Source organism: Eucalyptus grandis, chromosome 3, assembly GCF_016545825.1.
Source record: "Eucalyptus grandis isolate ANBG69807.140 chromosome 3, ASM1654582v1, whole genome shotgun sequence".
In the NCBI taxonomy this organism is placed as follows: Eukaryota; Viridiplantae; Streptophyta; class Magnoliopsida; order Myrtales; family Myrtaceae; genus Eucalyptus; species Eucalyptus grandis.
Window position 1 is genome coordinate 30,811,555 of NC_052614.1, and position 19,773 is coordinate 30,831,327.

The 19,773-nt window shown below is 38.0% G+C and overlaps 1 protein-coding gene across 1 annotated transcript; it reads left to right on the top strand.

Annotated features, from left to right (window-relative positions):
• The first annotated feature begins 481 nt into the window (after positions 1-481).
• LOC120291809 (aspartyl protease family protein At5g10770-like) lies at positions 482-3,975 on the top strand. Its single transcript, XM_039309549.1, has 3 exons — positions 482-584; positions 2,201-2,617; positions 2,914-3,975. The coding sequence occupies exons 2-3, from the start codon at positions 2,296-2,298 to the stop codon at positions 3,738-3,740; spliced, it is 1,149 nt and encodes a 382-aa protein (XP_039165483.1). The 5' UTR covers positions 482-584; positions 2,201-2,295; the 3' UTR covers positions 3,741-3,975.
• Positions 3,976-19,773: the final 15,798 nt, after the last annotated feature.

Genomic DNA, 19,773 nt, shown 5'->3' on the forward strand with positions numbered 1-19,773 from the left:
GGCCCTTGCCATTGCCAACAAGGTCCCCTAGCCTCTGGCTAGTCACCATGGGCAAGGGGTAGCATCGCTAGTGCCGGCGAGGTCCCCTATTCTCTAGTCGGTTCGTCAACCAACTAGGGAAAGAAGGAAAGGGAGAAAAAAAGAGAAAGAGAAAAGGAAAAAAATATTATAAATATTAAAAATTGAGATGCTAGCGTCAATTAGTGTCCACATTAGCGCCAGTCAATCAAAACAAGTTAGATGGAGTGAATTGACACAAATGTATAAGGTTTAACATTGAATTGGCAAAAAAAAGTGTATGACTAAATTGGAAAAATTGTAATAGGTTTAGGACTATTTTGGTAATTTTCTTGATGTGCTTGTACATGCGAGTTGTTATAAAGAGCCCTAGTTGTGAGAGAAAATAGAAGATGCGAAAGATGGCTTCTTCTTTTTGTCGGAGTTGATGAGGATTTTTCTGTGTGCCTTTGTGTTGAGCGTTCATAGCTCTTTTGAGAAGAAGGTTCTTGTCCATGGAGCTCAGATTACCGTCCCTGTCAGCTCTCTTTCTCCTTCTGTCAATTGCACAGCTTCAACAAACAATGGTCTCTCTTCCCCGCCCCCCCCCCCTCCTCTCTCTCCTCCCCGATTATGTATCTTTGTGCTTATGTGTGTGTAAACGTGGTATTCGGCGGGACTGCTCTACAATCTTAAAAATGATGAGCGATTGATTTTTAGGTTGTGATCTGTTGAATCTATCAGTATTCATTTATGGTATACCGCCCACAAGTTCATCCAAACTAATTCTTGTAAGTTGTAACAATGTGTTTGTAGGGGAATGAGTCCGTTTCTTTTTGCTAATATCATTAATTATGATATACTACACACCCTCAGAGCAGATACGTTAATATTTAACAGCCTTGAATTGAGCTGAAAGTCTTTCAGAAGTGGGCAAGACAGAGTTATCAACGAGAAACTAGGGAAAGACCTTAGAAGAGTTGAGCTAGGATAAATGCAGGCCTGCATGCTCAGTGAGGGTGAGTTGTACCGAAGATAAGATAAAAGTGTACTTGTTTATTTCCTCCACTTAATCAATTGGGTTCAAGTCTTTAAAGTTACATTTGGTCATCTAAATATGAAAAATAGGGATTTTGTTATATCCTATCTACTATTTAGCGAATTACAATAATAAAATTGCATATATTTACGTCATATCATATGCAATGTTTGGTAAAGGCCGTATCAATGTAAATAAATTTAAAAGTTGCACAAACAGATATGGTAAAAATCTTTCACGACACTCTTACCTATTTCAATTTTATTTGCATTTTTTTCATTTTTCTACTCTTTTTAAATTATTTTCTTTTTTATTTCTTTTTTCCCCTTTCATCATTCTCTAATAGAATTTTATTAAATAGTAAACTATACTAATATACCTAAATACTAAAATACATAAAATATATAATTTATATATTGATTTATATTATAAATAAAAATAAGATTAAATTAAAAAACTAAATTTTTGTTATTTTTTGTTATTTTGAATTTTTATATTAGAATTCAAATATTATTTATATTGAAATATAATTTTAATTTTAGTGATTTAAGAGGTTTGTTATTCAAGAAAAATAACTTTTCTATTATAAATATTATAAATCTTATCTACCTTTATCTCATTTCTCTCGTGGGATAATTTTATTCGACCGTATTCCTTTTATATCTAACTTTACCCTCTTTAAGTAGGCATCAAATACGAGACCTAATAAATTTTATTTATCTTCAATTTTATTTTAACTACCAAGTGCAATTTAAGTAGACTCAACTTTTGGCTAAGTTAGGAATGATCATTGTGTAGAGACAAAACATATGTACAAAGCCAATGGCTTGTTCTTTTTGCTTATAGGAAAGCATAATTTAGAAGGAAGGATAACGATCCTGAATCATAAGGTTGGTGGATGAAGAGAGCGTAAAATATAGCATGATCATTCATGAAGTGACGGATAGTTTACTTAATAAAGAGTGTTACACTCAACCACATTGCAATTAATTAATTAGCTACTCATAAACATAAAATTTGATTGCTTAGATACCATGAGAGCTTTGATGAGTATTTTCAATAGTATGCTGCCAATGATATCTCATTCCTTGCATCTAACATAGTTCTTCGCGGTAATATAATCTCTTGTTAATGCGTTTGTGACTTCCGTTATTTCTTTCTTAGTGAACTCAACCCTTAAACTAGTTCACAAGTATGGACCATGCTCTCAGCTGTTCGATGGTGGCCCCATCAACCACACACAGGTTCTTCTCGAAGACATGGCAAGGGTGAAATGGATCCAATCCAAGATCTCCAACAGCATCAGTGGCACCAGTGATTTGAAGGAGTCCAACGTTAGCCTTCCAGCAAGCAACAGCTCCAACGGTTTCGAATATGTGGTGACTATAGGCCTTGGCACGCCGAAGAAGGACCTGACCCTCGCGTTCGATACAGGAAGTGCGCTTACTTGGACCCAGTGTGAGCCTTGCATCTGGTTTTGCTATAACCAGACCGAGCCAATCTTCAACCCCTCTCAATCGTCGTCCTATGTCAACATATCTTGCTCCGCGCCATCGTGCATTCAGCTTCCTTCTGGCACAGGTAATAATTGACAGGCACGTGTTTCATGTCCAATCAGGTTTTTAATTGGTGGATTACAAAATTAGACATCATCAGCACGTAATAATTAAGAATAATGATCAGTCGTGTCAATGTTTGTAAGTTGCCAATTGAAAGCCTTCCTCCATTCTCATGGATGGCCGGAAACAAGCCCGATCAACCATGTTGGCGAGATTTTTATTTAACAGAATAAAGACAAAGAAGAAGACTGCTAGTTGTGAGAGGTTTCTAGAAACACGTTTAGAATCGCTTTGTAAATCAACTTTAATGATGAGCAGATCAGCTAACTGGCTGCAGCGGATCCACATGCGTCTACGGGGCATCATACGGCGACGCGTCCTTCACGGCTGGGTTCTTTGCCACGGAAACGCTGACCCTAACCCCGACGGATGTTATTACCAACTTCGAATTCGGTTGTGGCGAGAACAACCAAGGGACATTCGATGGTTTCGCCGGACTCCTTGGGCTCGCCCGAGACCCAGTATCGATCATAGAGCAAAGCGCGACCCAGTATGGCCGATACTTCTCATACTGCCTTCCTCGTTCAACTAGCGGCACCGGGTACTTGACTTTTGGAAGGGGCACAGTCACATCTGCCTCGTTGAACTTCACGCCGATGGTGACAATCGCACAGTATCCGCCCTATTACGGCATCAACATAACAGGAATCAGCGTAGGAGGGAACCCACTTTCCATACCGTCGACTGTGTTTTCCAATACCACCGCAATCATAGACTCCGGGACCACGTTTACGTATTTGCCTCCAACTGCATACACCGCCCTCCAGTCGGCATTCAAAGAGGCAATGGCAAACTACACGAGTGCGCCTCCAGCTTTGCCGTTAGACACTTGCTACGACTTCAGTATGCTTAGTGACATCACCGTCCCAGCGATCACGTTCTCTTTCGATGGGCCAATTAACGTGGATTTGGATGTGAGCGGGATGTTTTACGTGTTGGATCCGTCGCTAGTTTGTCTAGCATTTGTGGCCAACAACGCAGATACGGATACAGTCATCTACGGCAACACACAGCAGAGGACATTTGAGGTGATCTATGATGTGCCCGGAGGACAAATTGGGTTTGGTGCCCAGGGCTGTTCCTAAGATGGCCATGGTCCCCTCGAGTTGCATTTGAGTTGTCGGAAGGAGAAGGAATCATTCGAGTGTGTGCTTTAGTAGTACTTGGTAGGTTTGAAGAATAATAACGAATGTCGTTCTCCTTGTCACTTCAAGTCGAAACACGCTACGATCGTGATTGTGTGATATAGTGACTGTTGTGAGTGTTTTGTTTTTCATTCGAAGGAGATAAATGAAACATCACGTGGATTTTTACGATATCCATGTAACCCTGTTTAGATGAACATTTGGAAAATCTGAAGTATTCTGTAGCTCTATCTTATTTGAAGTAGAATTTTCGCGATTAGGAATGCCTGGTCTTCGGGATTTTCTTCTTCTTTGGCGTGGGGACTGTGCTGGAAATCTTCGAAGGAGACCGGTGGGCGAAATAATCCCTTTTGCGAGGTGGCGATTGCATTATCGTGGGCCCTCCTAATTCTACCGATTACAACTTGATTTTCCTACTTAATTATTAATCTTATATTAGATTTATGAATTGCCGCTAACATTTCTTGTCAATTAAGAGCCAAGCCAGAAGCTTGCCTCAATATGAACAAGAGATTTGGCTCTGATAACTTGGTTACACTAGATTCATTTCCGTTTTATGTACCTTTTTCTCTTTTATAAAAATTTTACCATGTGATCTTTCCTTTTTATTTCCCGTTTTATTATTTAGAAAAAAAAAACCACCAAAAATCCCAAATGTTGACACCAACCCGATTATTTATTTATTGCATAAAAATTAGGGATTAATTTTTAACCCCTAAACAAACAAAAAATATCGGTATTAAGTTGCATAGCATAGAGTTATAAGAGTATTTATTTTTTATTATTGCATTTTCACTGGGCCGGCAACAAATGGGTTTGAATTGATGGTTCTAAGTTTTAATTTAATGAGTTGGATTAGGCTTATGGAGAGAGGGAATTGACCCAAGCTCATCCTTCTTTGATAGTCAAAAATTGACTTGAGAAATGACGAGCTAGAAAATTAGTATATTTTGGAAAAAAAAAAAAAAATTAGTATCATTCTTCCAATATTCGTTCAAGAACATAGAAAGAAAACTTGGCCAATGAAAGGAAACAAAAAAAAGAATAATATGGCGTGGATCTTTCATAATATGTGTGTGTATACATTTATATTGAGGGTATATTTCTAGCGAAAAGGAAGTTTTGGATGAGGAATATTGAATAGTAGAAGGGAATATTGCATGAAGGAGCATTTATTTGGGGCAACATATTTATGCGCGTCGAAGGCGCAAGCGAAAAGAAATCTTTATTCATATTTTAAGGCTAAAAAGAAAGAGAATATGGTCGCTTTATTCAAAATGATGACAAGCTTGGGTATATAAAGGGGCTAAAAGTTGTGTCTGTTTGTGCAATTTCGATTGGTGAAACGTGAGAGATTCTTATCATTTTCATTTGTTCTTGTTCGAGTTCTTTAGTAATGAAATGTGAGAAAGAGTCAACAGTTATTTGTGCATTTCCATCAATACTCATGGATTGATTTAGTGAGAATCTTCCCATTTTAATTCTAGAATTATTTTTCATTTTCTATTATTTTACCTTGTAGTTTGTATGTAAAGTTTCTTTTTTTTTTCCTCATCAGATATGGATCACATACAAAGAATAATATTTTTTTCATGGGCAGTATAAATGATATACAGTTCTTACCAAACAATAGACATAATAAAATATGAAAATATCAAATTTTAATACTGCGATTAATCAAACAGTAAATATGATATAGCAAAATCCCCAAATTTTATATTATAATTTTATCCAGTCTTATCCAGACTAGAAATTCAAACGACCAAACACACGCATTCTTGAACTTTTTCTTTCTAAATCTTTTTATGAGGATGCAATCGAAATATGCTAAATATGCACGAAAACAATTATTCATTAAAACTCTAATTTTCTGATAAAGCATTATCAAGATGCAAATAAAACATGAGATTCTATCTTAGCGTGCAAAATATGCAAACATTAACATGATTAGTTATGCAATAGTAACAACCTAATTAATCCCACGGTGCAATGATCGTCTTAGTTGCAATGTAGATGCAATTCTAATCTAATTTTCTCGTCCTTTCTTTATTTTTATTTTATCTCTAACAAACGAATTAAAACCTGAAAATCTACCACATGCTCAAGTAAGCATGAAAAATAACCTGTATGCATAAATCAACCTATATGCTGAACTACCATGTAATGTAACTATGGATTTCATGAAAACTGGCAGAAAGGATCGACCTAAGCGCTCTTGGATTTTCAACCTTAAACTTCCTCCGAGAGCAGGGTTAGTGCAAACCGAAAATAATGAAACCAAAGCAATAAAATCTTGAAATTTGAAGTAAAACCAATCTAAACATGTAAATCGCATGGACGCTATGCGAAATCAACATGGAGGATGTAACATCCTCGATTCCGGCCCTGTAAGGATTGGCCATAAGGTCCTGAAAAGATTGATCATGAGCCATTGGCCATGGATCGATCAATTCGATCGGCAAGGAATTGTGGATCGGTCATGGACTAACCGACCGGTCATGATTTGGTTGAGGTGTCGGCCGTGAATTTCTACTGACCATACCAATGGGATAGGATCACTAGCTCATAAGATGACCTTTTGATCATGAGAATTGATCACGAGATGATTTTGGGTAGTCGGATGGTCACAGGTCAATTCGACCGATCTGGTCACGAGTGATTCCCCCCGGTTATGCACCGATATATGGACGATCCGAATTGCTCAAATGTGACCATCTTTTGACCAAAAATACATCATTCCCTATTTAATTCTTAGTGATCGGAATGGAATCTCGAATTGGTAATGTCCGATCATGGATTGGTAACACACCGACCATGAACCCTACCCGGTGGATCGAGTGCCGATCGAATGAGCCTAGGGATAGACCCAACTATTCCATCACTAAATCTAAAGTCCATGAGTGTCTTGGCTTAGTGCTAAGTCATGGGTAGCCTTAGGATTGGTCTTGAACCGATCTAAGGACAATCGACCTATTGGCCAACCGACCGTCAAAGGAATGGTTTAGACAAATATGAACGTAATGGCCGAACCTCGGGTCTACGTGATTCGGTTTTTGATGTGTGACTAATGATCCCTTCCTCGGTCCTAGAATCAATTTGGACGATAGAATTCTCTAGCCCGCCTTCTTAAGGAAGGAAAGGATAAAGCAAAATAGAATTCTAGAATCTCTATATTAAATTAAGGATGATGAAGTGGCCAAGCTAACCTAGGACTTAGTTAGAAACTTGGGAGATAAGGATGCCAATTAATACTTCTTGACCAAGTGGGACGCCTCCTTTTCCCAATTAAGGATTGCAACCTTTGATTTTCGAAATTTCTGGGCCTCTGCTATTTGCCAATTTCACACAAATTTTTTTGGTGCAAATTTAAAGAAACTTTTTCATAAAGTTGTTCTAAACATCTTGATCTAAAATATACTTAAATTTCATATTTTTCTGAGGTGAAATGGTAGGGACTAAGGCCCAATCATTCACCATTTGGAACCTGTCCAGTGTAGTGAAAACAATGACCAGGTTGCCTTCTAGAATTTTTATAAAATTTCCGTTTCAAATTTAACCATGATTCCTTGATAAAAGTTTTAAAGGACGTCTATATCTACAATATATAGAAATTTCAAAGAGTTTGTGAAGATTTAGATTTCAAAATGAGTCTCTCTCTCCAACCATTGAATCTGCTTAACGGGCATATTATTGGGTTGTGTTCAATGAGTTGCTGCTCTTTCCACAGCACGAATTTGACTTGACTTCCTCATGAAAAATATTATTTAAGGTATTATCTGCAACACATTAAAATTTTATAATTTTTCAAGCCAATTTGATAAAGTATTGATGCTGATTTCGAAAACTGCTCGAAGTTGTTTTCACCCCCAAGATAAGAGGGCCACACACCCAACTTGGAAGAGGAAAGGGCTGCACGTCCAACTTAAGGAGCAAGGCTAATCTAGAGTCTTCTTAATTTAGGATAAGGATGCATTAAGTATCTTTGGATTCTAGTTCTTCAATGCCAAGTTGAGGTGTGCCTTAAAGGAATAGGCCATAATGCCTCCTAACCTAAAAACTTGGAGAGCAAGTTTGCAATATGAAGATATCTAGCCTAATTACTCAAGATCCAAACATTAAATGGCAAGGCTTAGTCATTGGCTTAGGTGTCCTCATAATAATTATGTGTAATTATTTTATGATGACTCAACCCCTTAGATGGACCAATGGAAAGATGAGCAAGTGTCGCCCTTAGGAACTAGACTTGCCACCTTTACCTAGATTGCCCATCTACATGAAGATGATTGGTCCATTTGAAAGGATCATCATGAGGAGTTTGCCTATAAATAGAGGCATTCCCTCCCCTCATTTCCACACAACCTCCTCTTCCTCCCTCGCTCTCTCAACCTCACCCTCACCATCGCCCTCTCTCTTTCTCATGGCCATGCCCTCTTACTCGTTCGCCAGCCTGCATGTTGCTCAATCACCAAGGCCGTCCCTTGAAGTGTAGTAAGTAGAACTTACTAATATTTGGTTAAAGTGTTGTGTGACGCTATTTTGAGCTTTTAACAAGTCCTTGACTAAAGTTGATTGATTTGTTGCTGCTTGAGGTTGGGTTGGTTTCTTAATTGAGTTCGGTTCTTGTTTGTTGAGCTTGGCTCTTTGGCTTGAATTGCTTTAAAAGAAGTTCAATTTGTGTACTTGTTTGACATGCTTCGGTCATGCTTTGACTCAAACCGATTTGAAAAGTGTTTTTGTGAAAATTTGCTATTTCCTCACAAAATTATTTCAAACCTTTTTCACAAGTGCATGTTCTAGTTCACGCCCCAAGCTTCGAAAAAAAAGGGCTTTGTCGGCCTTGACATACGTGGGAGCATGACGGATCGAGTCCTTTCTTAGTCTAGGTGCAATATCGAGGCATATCGTTCCCGAGCAATCTTTGGTATTAGGTCGGTAAACATGTCACGACAAGCTAGTCCTTCATGGTCTCGGTGCAATATTAAGGTGTATCATTCCCAAGCCAAGTCTGGTACTAAGTCGGTAAACATGTCACGACGGGCCGGTCTATCATGGTCTCGGTGCAATATCGAGGTATATCATTCTCGAGCCAAGTTGGGTATTAGATCGGTGCTCAAACATGTCAGATCAAGTCACGATCCTTGTTTCATGCTCGGCATGCTTAATGTCTCAGTTTCGGTAAGTCATTTCACACACTTATGCATGGCACACCTTTGGACCCTTGAACTAAAAGTGAAGATAAGAACTTGATTGTGATGCTTGATGCATGGTTACATGATGGACTAATTTCTGGCTGTCAACTGATGGATTCAACGACGTTGCCCCCTCGCCAACAAGATGCCCCCACACCAACGAGATGCCTCATCAGAAGGACGAGATGTTGTGATAATTCTAGCCGTCACCCTTTGATTAGGGGACGTTGCTCGATTAAGTTCGGATGCCCGGCGGATTCTAGAAGAGTCAATGGATTTAAACTATTAATAAATGAATCTCGTGTGCATAAGTGCCTCACACTATGAAATAGATTTTTGGTTAATGCTTGCATATGAGTTAGGCGTGAGTTCCTCGTATTATGGAATGGATCTTGTTTATGCTTGTACAATATTGAGTGAGGCACGAGTTCCTCATGTTGTGGGTGAATATTGGTCTATGCTTGCATACTATTGATTGAGGATTCTTCATGTTTCATCCAAAACAAAAGCATCCAAAACAAAGCTTTTGTTTTGCTATTGATCTGTCATCGACTAATGTTTTGGATGAGTTATATGCTTGTTGATAGGCGAGGCATCCTCCTACTGAGAAATTAGTAGGTTTTACTCATTGAGTTCACAACTCACTCCATTGTTTTTCAGGATTATAGGCATTAAGGTCTCTCCCACTAGTGCTGGAGTTGCAATCTTACTTGAGGAGCTAAGGTTTACCTAGCCTTTGAAGCATAGAAAATGTAGTGGTTGTAAATATAACGGCCCGTGACAAAAGGGGCTGGTAAATGTAGCCGACGTAATTGTATGTTTTTAAATGATTGTTTTCCTAGTTGCTTATTGTTGTCTGGTGTTGTATGTAATGCTTTCGCATGTGCTTGATGAAAAGATAAAAAGAACGGGACGACGTTACAAAAATAACCCCTCATCGCTTGTGACCCTGCAAATGGAGTTGGGGTCGTGACAAAGGAATTATGACATGCTTCTATACTAAAGCCTTATTTGGTAACCATTCTCAAAACAACTAATTCTATTTTTTCTTCCTCAAAAAAAAAAAAATATATTTGGTAAAAATTTTATTTCAGTAAACAAAAATCTATTTTTTTATTCTTAAGAATAAAATCAAGAAGAAAAAAAGTTACTTCTTGTTCCTAGGAAAAATTTCAAGAATCAAGTCTAACTTTTCTTTTATTTCTTTTCTTTCTTTTCTCCTTCTCTCTTCTTCTTCTTCTTCCTTCCAGTCCCGTCGGTCATCACTTGCCACCAACCACCGCCACCAACTGACTATGCGAGGTCTAGAGAGCTCGCCGAAGGCTTGCCTTGCCACGGTGAGCCTCGGCCTCACCTAGCAGTGTGAGCTCGACCTTACCCTCGGCCTAGCGAGGCCAAGCCTCGCGCCGACTAGTGAGGCTGAGCCTTGCCTAGCCACAAGCAAGGTGCCTGGCCATGACAAGCCTTCAGCAAGCTCATCGAACCTACGCCCGGGCTGGTCGAATGAACAGCCACATAAAAGGAAGAAGAAAAAAGAGAAAACAAAACGAAAAAAATTATATATTTATATATAATAAAATTATTGAAAAATTAAAAGAAACAAAAGAATTTAAGAATCCTACCAAACGCATTTCTATCCAATTACTAAACGTGTTCTTTTGCCCATAAATTATTTCTGAAATCATAATCAGAAAAAACCATTTCTCATCAAAATTATTATCGGTAACAAAATGGTTATTAAACACACCTTAATTGGAACTTAAGTATGCTGAAAATGATTACTTATCAAAGGCCAAATATTTTATTTTCCCCACACAGGTTCAGACTGAAAAATGACGTGGTTTAGTGACATGAATTCCTTAATGCAAAGAATACTAGCAAAACCGAACCTATTACTTGTATGCGTCTGAAATAAACATGTATAGAAAAAGATGATGCAAATCAAGTGTACATAGAGGGAAAATCCATGGGGATTAACGTAATTCAAAGCCATATATTCATGTGTGAAAAAAAAAAAAAAAGCCTAATCATAAACTAACCTTTCCCATCCCATCCAAGCAAGGGGGCATCATAGGCAAATTGAAAACTACATCAAACATTAATGATGCATATTAGTCACTCATCAAACTTTATGGACCCCTATTCAAAAGTCTTACGGCCAGCAACTACATTTAGTGTACAAATTAAGAATGATTCTTTTTACTTTTTATTGACATTCCTACATTAATATATTCTTTATTTTTGTTAATTCATCTTACTATGAAAAACATAAAATAGTTTCTAAAGTAACTAGATGGTTCGAAACTTTGGGGGAGAAACTAGGATCCTAATGCTTCCTTAGAACCCCGGGCTTATTAGTCTCCCCTTAGACACGTCGTATCCAAGGTACCTACATAAACCATTCGCAAGCATGCTTGAACCCAAAGTCGATGCTTAAGATATAAAGAAATCGCTCTTAAAAGTTAATAGACCAAAGAAAATTTACGCACTTAAGATTTCAAAAGAGTTTCACCCTCAGACTCTCAGACTTTCCTCTTCCTCGGGCAGTCAGCGGGGCCACTGAAGATGAGCGAACAGGACCAAGAGGGAATTACCTCCTAATAATGCTAAAGCATTTAATTTAAACGATCACCACCCCTGCATACATTCCATAACAAATGGTCCACAATCATGTCAGCTCTCCCATCGGGCACCACTTACATTCTTTGAAGCCTAACTATTTCTTGGAATGGGGATCGCTAGCCTAAAACCCAACCAGAGATTTGGAGACTTGAACATTTCGATTCCACTAAACTAGTTTGATCACATAATCTTGATAACTAATTTTAGATCTTGAACACATCGCCAATACTAAGTGATCATTCAAATGTTGTTTTTGTGGGGTTGTTTTCTCTATTATCTAACTAGTACTCAAGCAATGTATCTAATGAGATAAAGTAAACACCAAACTGAAAGCACCTAGCTAAGTGATTGTTATAAGCCTCCGGATATAGACCACCATCAGCTTGAATTTACAGACTAAACCTATCTAGCTGACTTTATATCTAACCATTTTACTAGTGACAAAACTAGACTATTCTAAACAATCTTTTATTATGAAAATAGTCTAATTAATTTTTCTTTATAAAGCTAGAATATATTGAATGAGGCCTAAACTAATTAGAACCTAAGTTCATTACCTAGCTAACCTAATTACATCTAAGCTATTCTAGGTTAAACTATTCTAATTGTCGCCATCCAAGGCCAAAGGACCACCTCGACGGTCATACTTCTTGGACTTCTATGTCACTCCTCGACCAGTTGAGCGAAGCCATTGGAAAATCTTCTGAAAGACTCACGCATTTGACATGGGGGAATCTAGCTCCGCATAATGAATCAGGATAAGAGAGATATCTACAATGGGAAAAGCGGATTCGTTCGTTGAGGGAGGTAGACACGAAAAGTGAGATGTCATAGAAGGGGAGAGACAAAGTGTTTCAGGAGGAGGCGGTATTTTCCTTTTCATCGTGAGACACTCTTCATCTTTTTATAGTCCTTGTCAATTGCTTGAAAGGCCGTCAAAATGATCGAATACTCATTCCATTTGCAGTGAACTCAACCTCGAAGCTAGTTTACAAGCACGGTCCAAGCTCTCCCTTTCGAAGACATTGCAAGAGTGAAGTGGATTCGATCCAAATTCTACGGCACCAATGCCACCGACAGCTAATGTCTCAGTCGTCAGTGTCAAGTATGGTTACTTTTCGGCAAGAGCTACTCAGTGATTATAGGACTCCGCATGCCAAAGAAGAGCCTAACCATCTTGTTCAACACAAGAAGTGCGCTCACATGGACCCAATGCAAGCCATACGCAGTGTCTTGCTATGAGCAGACTGAGCCAATCTTCATTCCCTCTGAGTCTTCGTCCTATGCTGTCATCTCTTACTATCCTCCGTCTTGTACTAAGCTTCCTTCTGACACTAGTTATTAACCACAGCTGACTTTTAACTCAGGGTACTCCATCTTAGGACTTTTACATGATAAGTATACTAAAAATGCCAAAATTTGTGTACGACACTCATTTTAGTGCCAAAAAAAAAAAAATTGATCACTTAAGTGCTACTTTTTTATTTTAAAAAAAAACATTTAAGTGACTCGATATGGGTCGTCGGAAATTCAATGTGACTATATTTTATTAATTTTTTATTCTACATAGCTCGTCGAAGTGCATAGTCAACATATAACCCTAAACGACATTATCTAAAAGTTACAAATAGTGATCATTTGAGTAATAAATTTTGTTTAAAGTGATCATTTTATTATTAGTTGGTATTGAAAAACAATCATTTCAATGCCAAGCACGCCACATGGAAATGCCACATGGACAGGAGTTTTTAGAAAATCTACCATGTCATATTATAATTTTAATTATAAATATCACATAATTAATTTGGCTAGAATTTCTCACCGTTAGCACTTAACTAATCTTTTTTCTTCAATTTGGCAATTAAGTGAACCCATGAAAATTTTGACACCAACGTAAGCTTCCTACGCAACTTTTGGCACTTATAATATACTTATCCCCACTTTTTACCCGTTAGGAGATTTTTTTGTCCCGTTGATTTTGACTTCATGTTGATTAATGGAATGCAAGTCAAAACCTCACCCTGGCGATTCGACATGTTATTCCACATCAAGGTATGTGGACGATTTCCTCCACCAAAGGCTTCTTTGTGATAGAAACACTGACCTTATCACCAACCAACACAATCGCCTGTTTTGAGTCTTGGTGCAATCAAAACAACGACGGGTTCGAGGAAGAAAGTATTAATAAATAAAACCATGTGAAAAAATACAAAAAAAAAAAAAAATTGAAAAATTTAAAATTAATATTAAGATGATGATAATAGGAGATCTTAATTCGGTCTTAGTCCATTTCGCATTCAGCCCACGTCAAAACACATAATTTTAGCATTAAAAACCTAAGAACTTAGCTCGACCAAAAATCAATTGAGCCCAGAAAGGAAAAGTCCCATAGCAATGAAAGCCCATTAACCCCTCTTCCCCAGCCTGTGTGGCTCAACTCATCTCGGCTCTGCAGCAAGACAAACGATGAATGCGTGTGTTGATGCGATACAATCCTCCACTAATAACTGCTCACCAAATTTGGAGGTCCTTTTCTTATTATTTTTTTCCGTGCACTGACAGCTATTTCTAATTCAGCAAAAGGAAGATCTAAGTCTTGTTCCTCTGTTTTTCTTTTCTCCCTCCAATAATAACCACTCGTTGAAATTCAGAAATAAAGGAGGATCATGTCTTCCAAGTTAGACTGTATAAGGAGGAGCGCACTCCTCACTTAAAGAACAATGGCTTCGGTCCTCTCTGTGATCATGGATTCCAATTGGATTTTCAGCAGTGATTGGCAAATCATAGTAATTCTTCTAATGGCATGCTTATTCCCGATATTCATCATCAAATCCTCAAACCCTCACGATTGAGGGTCAGCGTCAATCTTTCTATCAGACTGAGACACGGCCTCAGTTTTCCATTTCCTCGAGAAGGCCTCCTCTAAGGCAGCCAACTAGATGGTTAGTAAATTATTTGTATTTCCTTAACTCTTTGAATTTTGAAATTGATCTTCTTTTTTTTTCTTGTATAGGAGGAATAGAAGAAGCAGGTGGTGCGGAAGATAGAAATTTGCCTTGGACTTTTACCTGTTAGAGATTTTTAACAATAATGAAAGCATTAGATTATAAAACTGACAAAATTCAAGCACTTGCAATGTCATTGCCCTTTGAATATGATTCAAAAAGAAAAAAGAAAAAAAGTCGCAATCAACATTTTCATCAAATTCTAGCTCTATGGCTAGACCACACTCATCATGTCCACCATTGACATAAGTCTATCACTAAGCCGTGCCCAAAAAGTTAAGCAAGTCTATCATTTAGCCAAGCTTCAAAGGCCTTTGCTACTTAATTTGGCTCAAGTATTCTCTTTTTCGAACTACATGTAAAATTGGTTAAAGAATGGTAAAATCGCAATGATTTTTCAATTTGACACAATTATGTCAAACTTAAGACTATGACATGATGAAAATCATTTGTACGATCGTGAAAATTTATATGATTTAAATTTACATTCTACCAAGATTTTATCAATATAAGATTTCAACCTAGATTGAGATCGTTCGGTGGGTTTAAAATTGTAATATCTCGAGGTTTTAATAAGGGAGAATCATAAATCCATATTTAAATGTTGACTTAAATGTTACAATTTTACAAATTACCCCACATTGGTACCGAGCAAATATGATTTAAAGCCTATCCTGTCATGTGAGTTCCACAAAGTTTTGTGATTCCACATGTTTTCTTGTACACACTTGCTACCATAATACTCACTAGTCTCGACCATCACCACCATCCTAGTGTAGGGGAAACTAGAAGTTAGGATTTCAGCTTGTGAAGAAGCCACAAAACTCAAAAGAGCTTCATCATCGTAACAAAGCATTCTCGAATTTGACCTTATGAGTCGATAGCTTAGTTACGTCGGGCGGGCATGTGCAGTGAAAAATGGACAATTTCGCCTAGAGAAAAGTTTGAGTTCACCCATTAGCATATTCATGTTTGGACTTGTTTTCATTCAAAAATTTAAAGGATTAAGTTATGAGTACACTAGAATATATTAATTCTTATGTATCCATTGTAAGAAGTTTAAATCTAATTTCAAGAGCCAAGACACCTTAAAATAATTTAATCTAATTTCAAGAGCCAAGGCACCTTAAAATAGTTTAGACTACTTGTTGCTTTTACAATTTGTTGTTGTATTTACAATTTGTTGCTGTCCAATTCAAATTGACTCCACATCAGTTTAAATTAATCACACCGACCAAAAATACTTTTGACCTAATAACCCCAACATATGAAAATATTACTAAGGAAATATATCAAAATCGAGTAATTAATGTGATTGATAGTTGCCAAAACTGTTCTCTATTATCAAAAAACTTCAACCAAATAAAATTTAATCATAAATCTCTTATTTCTATTAGGGTTAATACGAAAAACCCCAAACCTGTACACTTGTGACAAATTTACCCCCAAATTATTATTTTTACCATGAAAAACCCCAAACCTAAGAAACCCGCGACAAATTTACCCCCCGACCGACTATAAAAAATCATAAACCGGTACATTTATGACAAATTTACCCCAAACTAATTTATTAGACTGCAAAAAACCCTAAATGATAAATTTGTGACAAATATACCATATACTAAATTAGATTAATACCACAAAAAAATCACAAAAATTGAAAACTGTGACAAACGGAGCATAAAATCTCTAAATCGGTATACCGGTTAAGCATCACGTGTCATTTAACTTAATAATTTTAGAATAAAATTTAACGAAAACTAACATAGGGTAAATTTGTCACAAGTGTACCGTTTGAGGTAAATTTGTCAAATGTATACCGGTTTGGGGTTTTGGTGGTCAAAAAAATGGTTTGGGGTAAATTTGTCACAAGTGTACCAGTTTGGGGTTTTTTAAGTATTAACCATTTTTATTAAGGATGCATTGGTTTTACGAAAAACTCAACATTTCAAAAATAATTTAAAAAAAATAATTATTTGTATCACTTATAAAAATGGACAAATAAAAAATATTTTCACTATTCACGGAAATAATTAGGTATAAACTATCGTTTATAATCAAAGGTTATTTCTTACTAATCTTTCGAAAAATGATCTTCAAATTCTGAGTTTTCGTACAACCAAAGTTGACCGATGGTTTACCGACCCCCGGCTTTGAAAAATTCACCAACGAACCGTACTTTTCCCTGGCCAATAATTAACGCCCGTGGGTGGGGCCCACCGCCCACCTGCATGACCGCCACGTGTACTCACCCAACCACCCGATAAGGACGACCCGACCGGCCGTTTCGGGGGCGTTTGACCAGGTCCGTCTCGGGCTGCGTGGCCTACAAACCAGCGTGACGCGTGCGTACCCCCGTTTCCGGGCATTTACTCTAAACAAACCAACCCCACCCTCCCATTTTCAAGCCTTAAATCCACCTTTTTTTTTTTAATTTGAATTTAATTTAATTACCCCATTAACTTTTTCCAAATCCAAAATAATTCGCCGAATTACTAGAAAATCCCACCCAAAAAGTTAATTATTTAACTAGTAAGTAAAACCTAAAATTAATACGCTTATGAAAAGTTTATCTAAAACCAATTTTTCAACTATAAAAACTTCGAATAAGTACACATATAATAAATTTATCAAAACATTACAAACTAATAAACTTATAATAAATAAGGGTTTCACCTTAAACCCGTACATCATTATCCATGACGTAACATCTAACTTAATAATTCAACAATAAAATCGATAATAAGTCAATTTTGTTATAAGTTTAATAGTTCAAAGTTTTGTAGTCAAAAATTAATATGATATTAATTTGTGGTTTTTCGTAATATTAATTATTAATTTTATTGTTCCATCCAGAAAATTATTATTTCGAAATTAGGAATTCTTATTTTTACTTTTATTTATAAAAAAAATACTGTTTTTTTCTTTTTATAAAATTAGAAGGGAATTTGTTTCTCTCTCTTTCTCTCTCTCTCCTCCCCGATTGCGTCTAGTCTCAACAAACGACCCCTCGAAAACGAATTCCGCCATTGTTTATTTCCGTTCTCCTTCTTCTTCCTCTTCTTCCTCCACTCCCCTCTCTCTCTCTCTCTAGACACGATGATGATGGAGGTCTCCTTCTCCCCTCAAATCCAGCGTCGTTTTCTCCATTAACGCCCCCCACCCTCGCGAAGGTTCCTTCTCCTCCCCGTCGCATTCCGCTCTCTTCTCGCACTCTCTTCTGGTAAACTCCTCTCCCTCTCTTCCTCTCTCTCTCTCTCTCTAGAACCTTCTCTCTCCTCCTCCTCCTCCTCCTTCCCTTCGTCCGTCGATGCCGATCGCCTCGCCGGCCGACGCGATCCGCGCGCGGGAATCGTGACGACGGGTTTGGGTCCTCTCGCGCAGGTCGGAAAGGGCCGGAAGGAAATCCCCGGGGATTTCGAGGCGATCTCATGAACGTTAGGGCCGCGGGGCCTCTCGATTGCTGTCGCGATAGTCTGCAGATAACGGATCGCTTGGCCGAGCGCGGCCTGCTTCTTCTGCTGTCGACCTTCTGCGTCTTGATCCGAGGGAGCGCGGAGCTGTTGGATTCCGTGGATCCGAGCGACGGGATGGGTTACCTCAACTCGATTTTGGCGTCTCCGAGCCAGATTCACGCCGACGACGCCCCGGTCAGCGGCGGCGGGCTCAGGTTCGGTCCCCTTATCCCTTGCTAGCTAGATCTCGAGTGCTTGGATTCGTGTGTTGTGCCGTTGTGGTGAATCTTACGTATTCCTGCTTGTCCTGAATATGGTAAATTCTATGATTTGGGTGAGTAATTTTCGCATGCGGTATCGAAATCGAGACCCCCGTATCTGTGTCTTTTGTGTCGATCTCTTCTCTATGCAAACATGAACTTGACATTGCGTATCAGAGGCTCGCGATCTCGGCAAAACGCCTCGTGAACCTGTAAATACTTGCGGTTGACTTGGGTTTTAAGATCCTCATGTCACGTAGTTTGATCGTTTCGGGGTCTTCTCGTTTAATCGATGGTATCCAACCATTAATTTGCAACTTGCGTAGAGCAAATGGTCGATTTTTCAAGATAGAAGCTATGTCAAAAGCCTCTTTACCTCATCCAAACCTGTCTGTTGGTTTCAAAAGAGAGCTGCTCCGCTAATTTTCGTTTATTAAATGCATGTAGCACTCCTAGTCTTCGGGATGCATTAACGTCTATTGTCTTTTTTTTCAGTTTCGATTTACAATATGGGGAAGATTGCAAGAGTTTCTATCGACCGAAAAATTAAGAAATCAGCATATATTTCTTGAAGTCCTTTCATTTAGTCCTCCTTGCCCTGTCTCCCACGTTGATATGTTAACCGCGCAATGATCACCAGTGGGAAATTGTTGAGCAAAGTGTGATAGATGGTTTATAGTGGACTTTGTAGAAGCTTCTTCTCATTTAATCCTGGGATTTTCCAGAATGTCTAGAAAAGCACCATGCTTCTAGCTTGTTCATGACCAACCTGGACCTATTAAAAGCTTCCTACCACACCCTGCAGGGTTCTGGATTGTTCTCATGATTTAATGCAGAGCTCTGACCTAAATTTTTACCGAGTGAGCAACTGCTGTTAATTTCAAGATCTATCATGTAATTGGAGATTTTGTTTTGTCAAATTCAGAGGGTGAGGCCTGACAACAAGTTTGACAATAGGTTTGATTATTGTTTGACAACATGATCTTATATTGCTGACTTTTATAAATTGTGTCTGCTGCCATAATTGAAGGTCTTTCAAGGAACAAGAGCTACATATTTGGTAACCTGCCATAGTAGAAGTCTTTCAATTAAAAAAGAGCTATATAGGTTGTAACTTACTTGCAAGCCCAAAAAAATCGTGTGTATTATGGCCTCTCAATATAAGACAATGGAAGATAGCTCTCTCTCTCTCTCTCTCTCTCTCTCGTTTATGCTATTATTTTGTTGGCAGTGTTATGATTTAGAACCTCTTCTTCTAACTTTGCAAACTTTATTCTTGTGAAATTATTACTTTCCATGAATTGAGAAGTCAACTTCTTTCATTGATGAAGAAAAGTTAATGTTCAGTAGATCCATTTAGTGCCATCAGGCAGCTAAATACACGCTGAAATTAGCATGAACCGTCCATTGTATGGTTGCTGATTTAAAATCACTTCTTCACA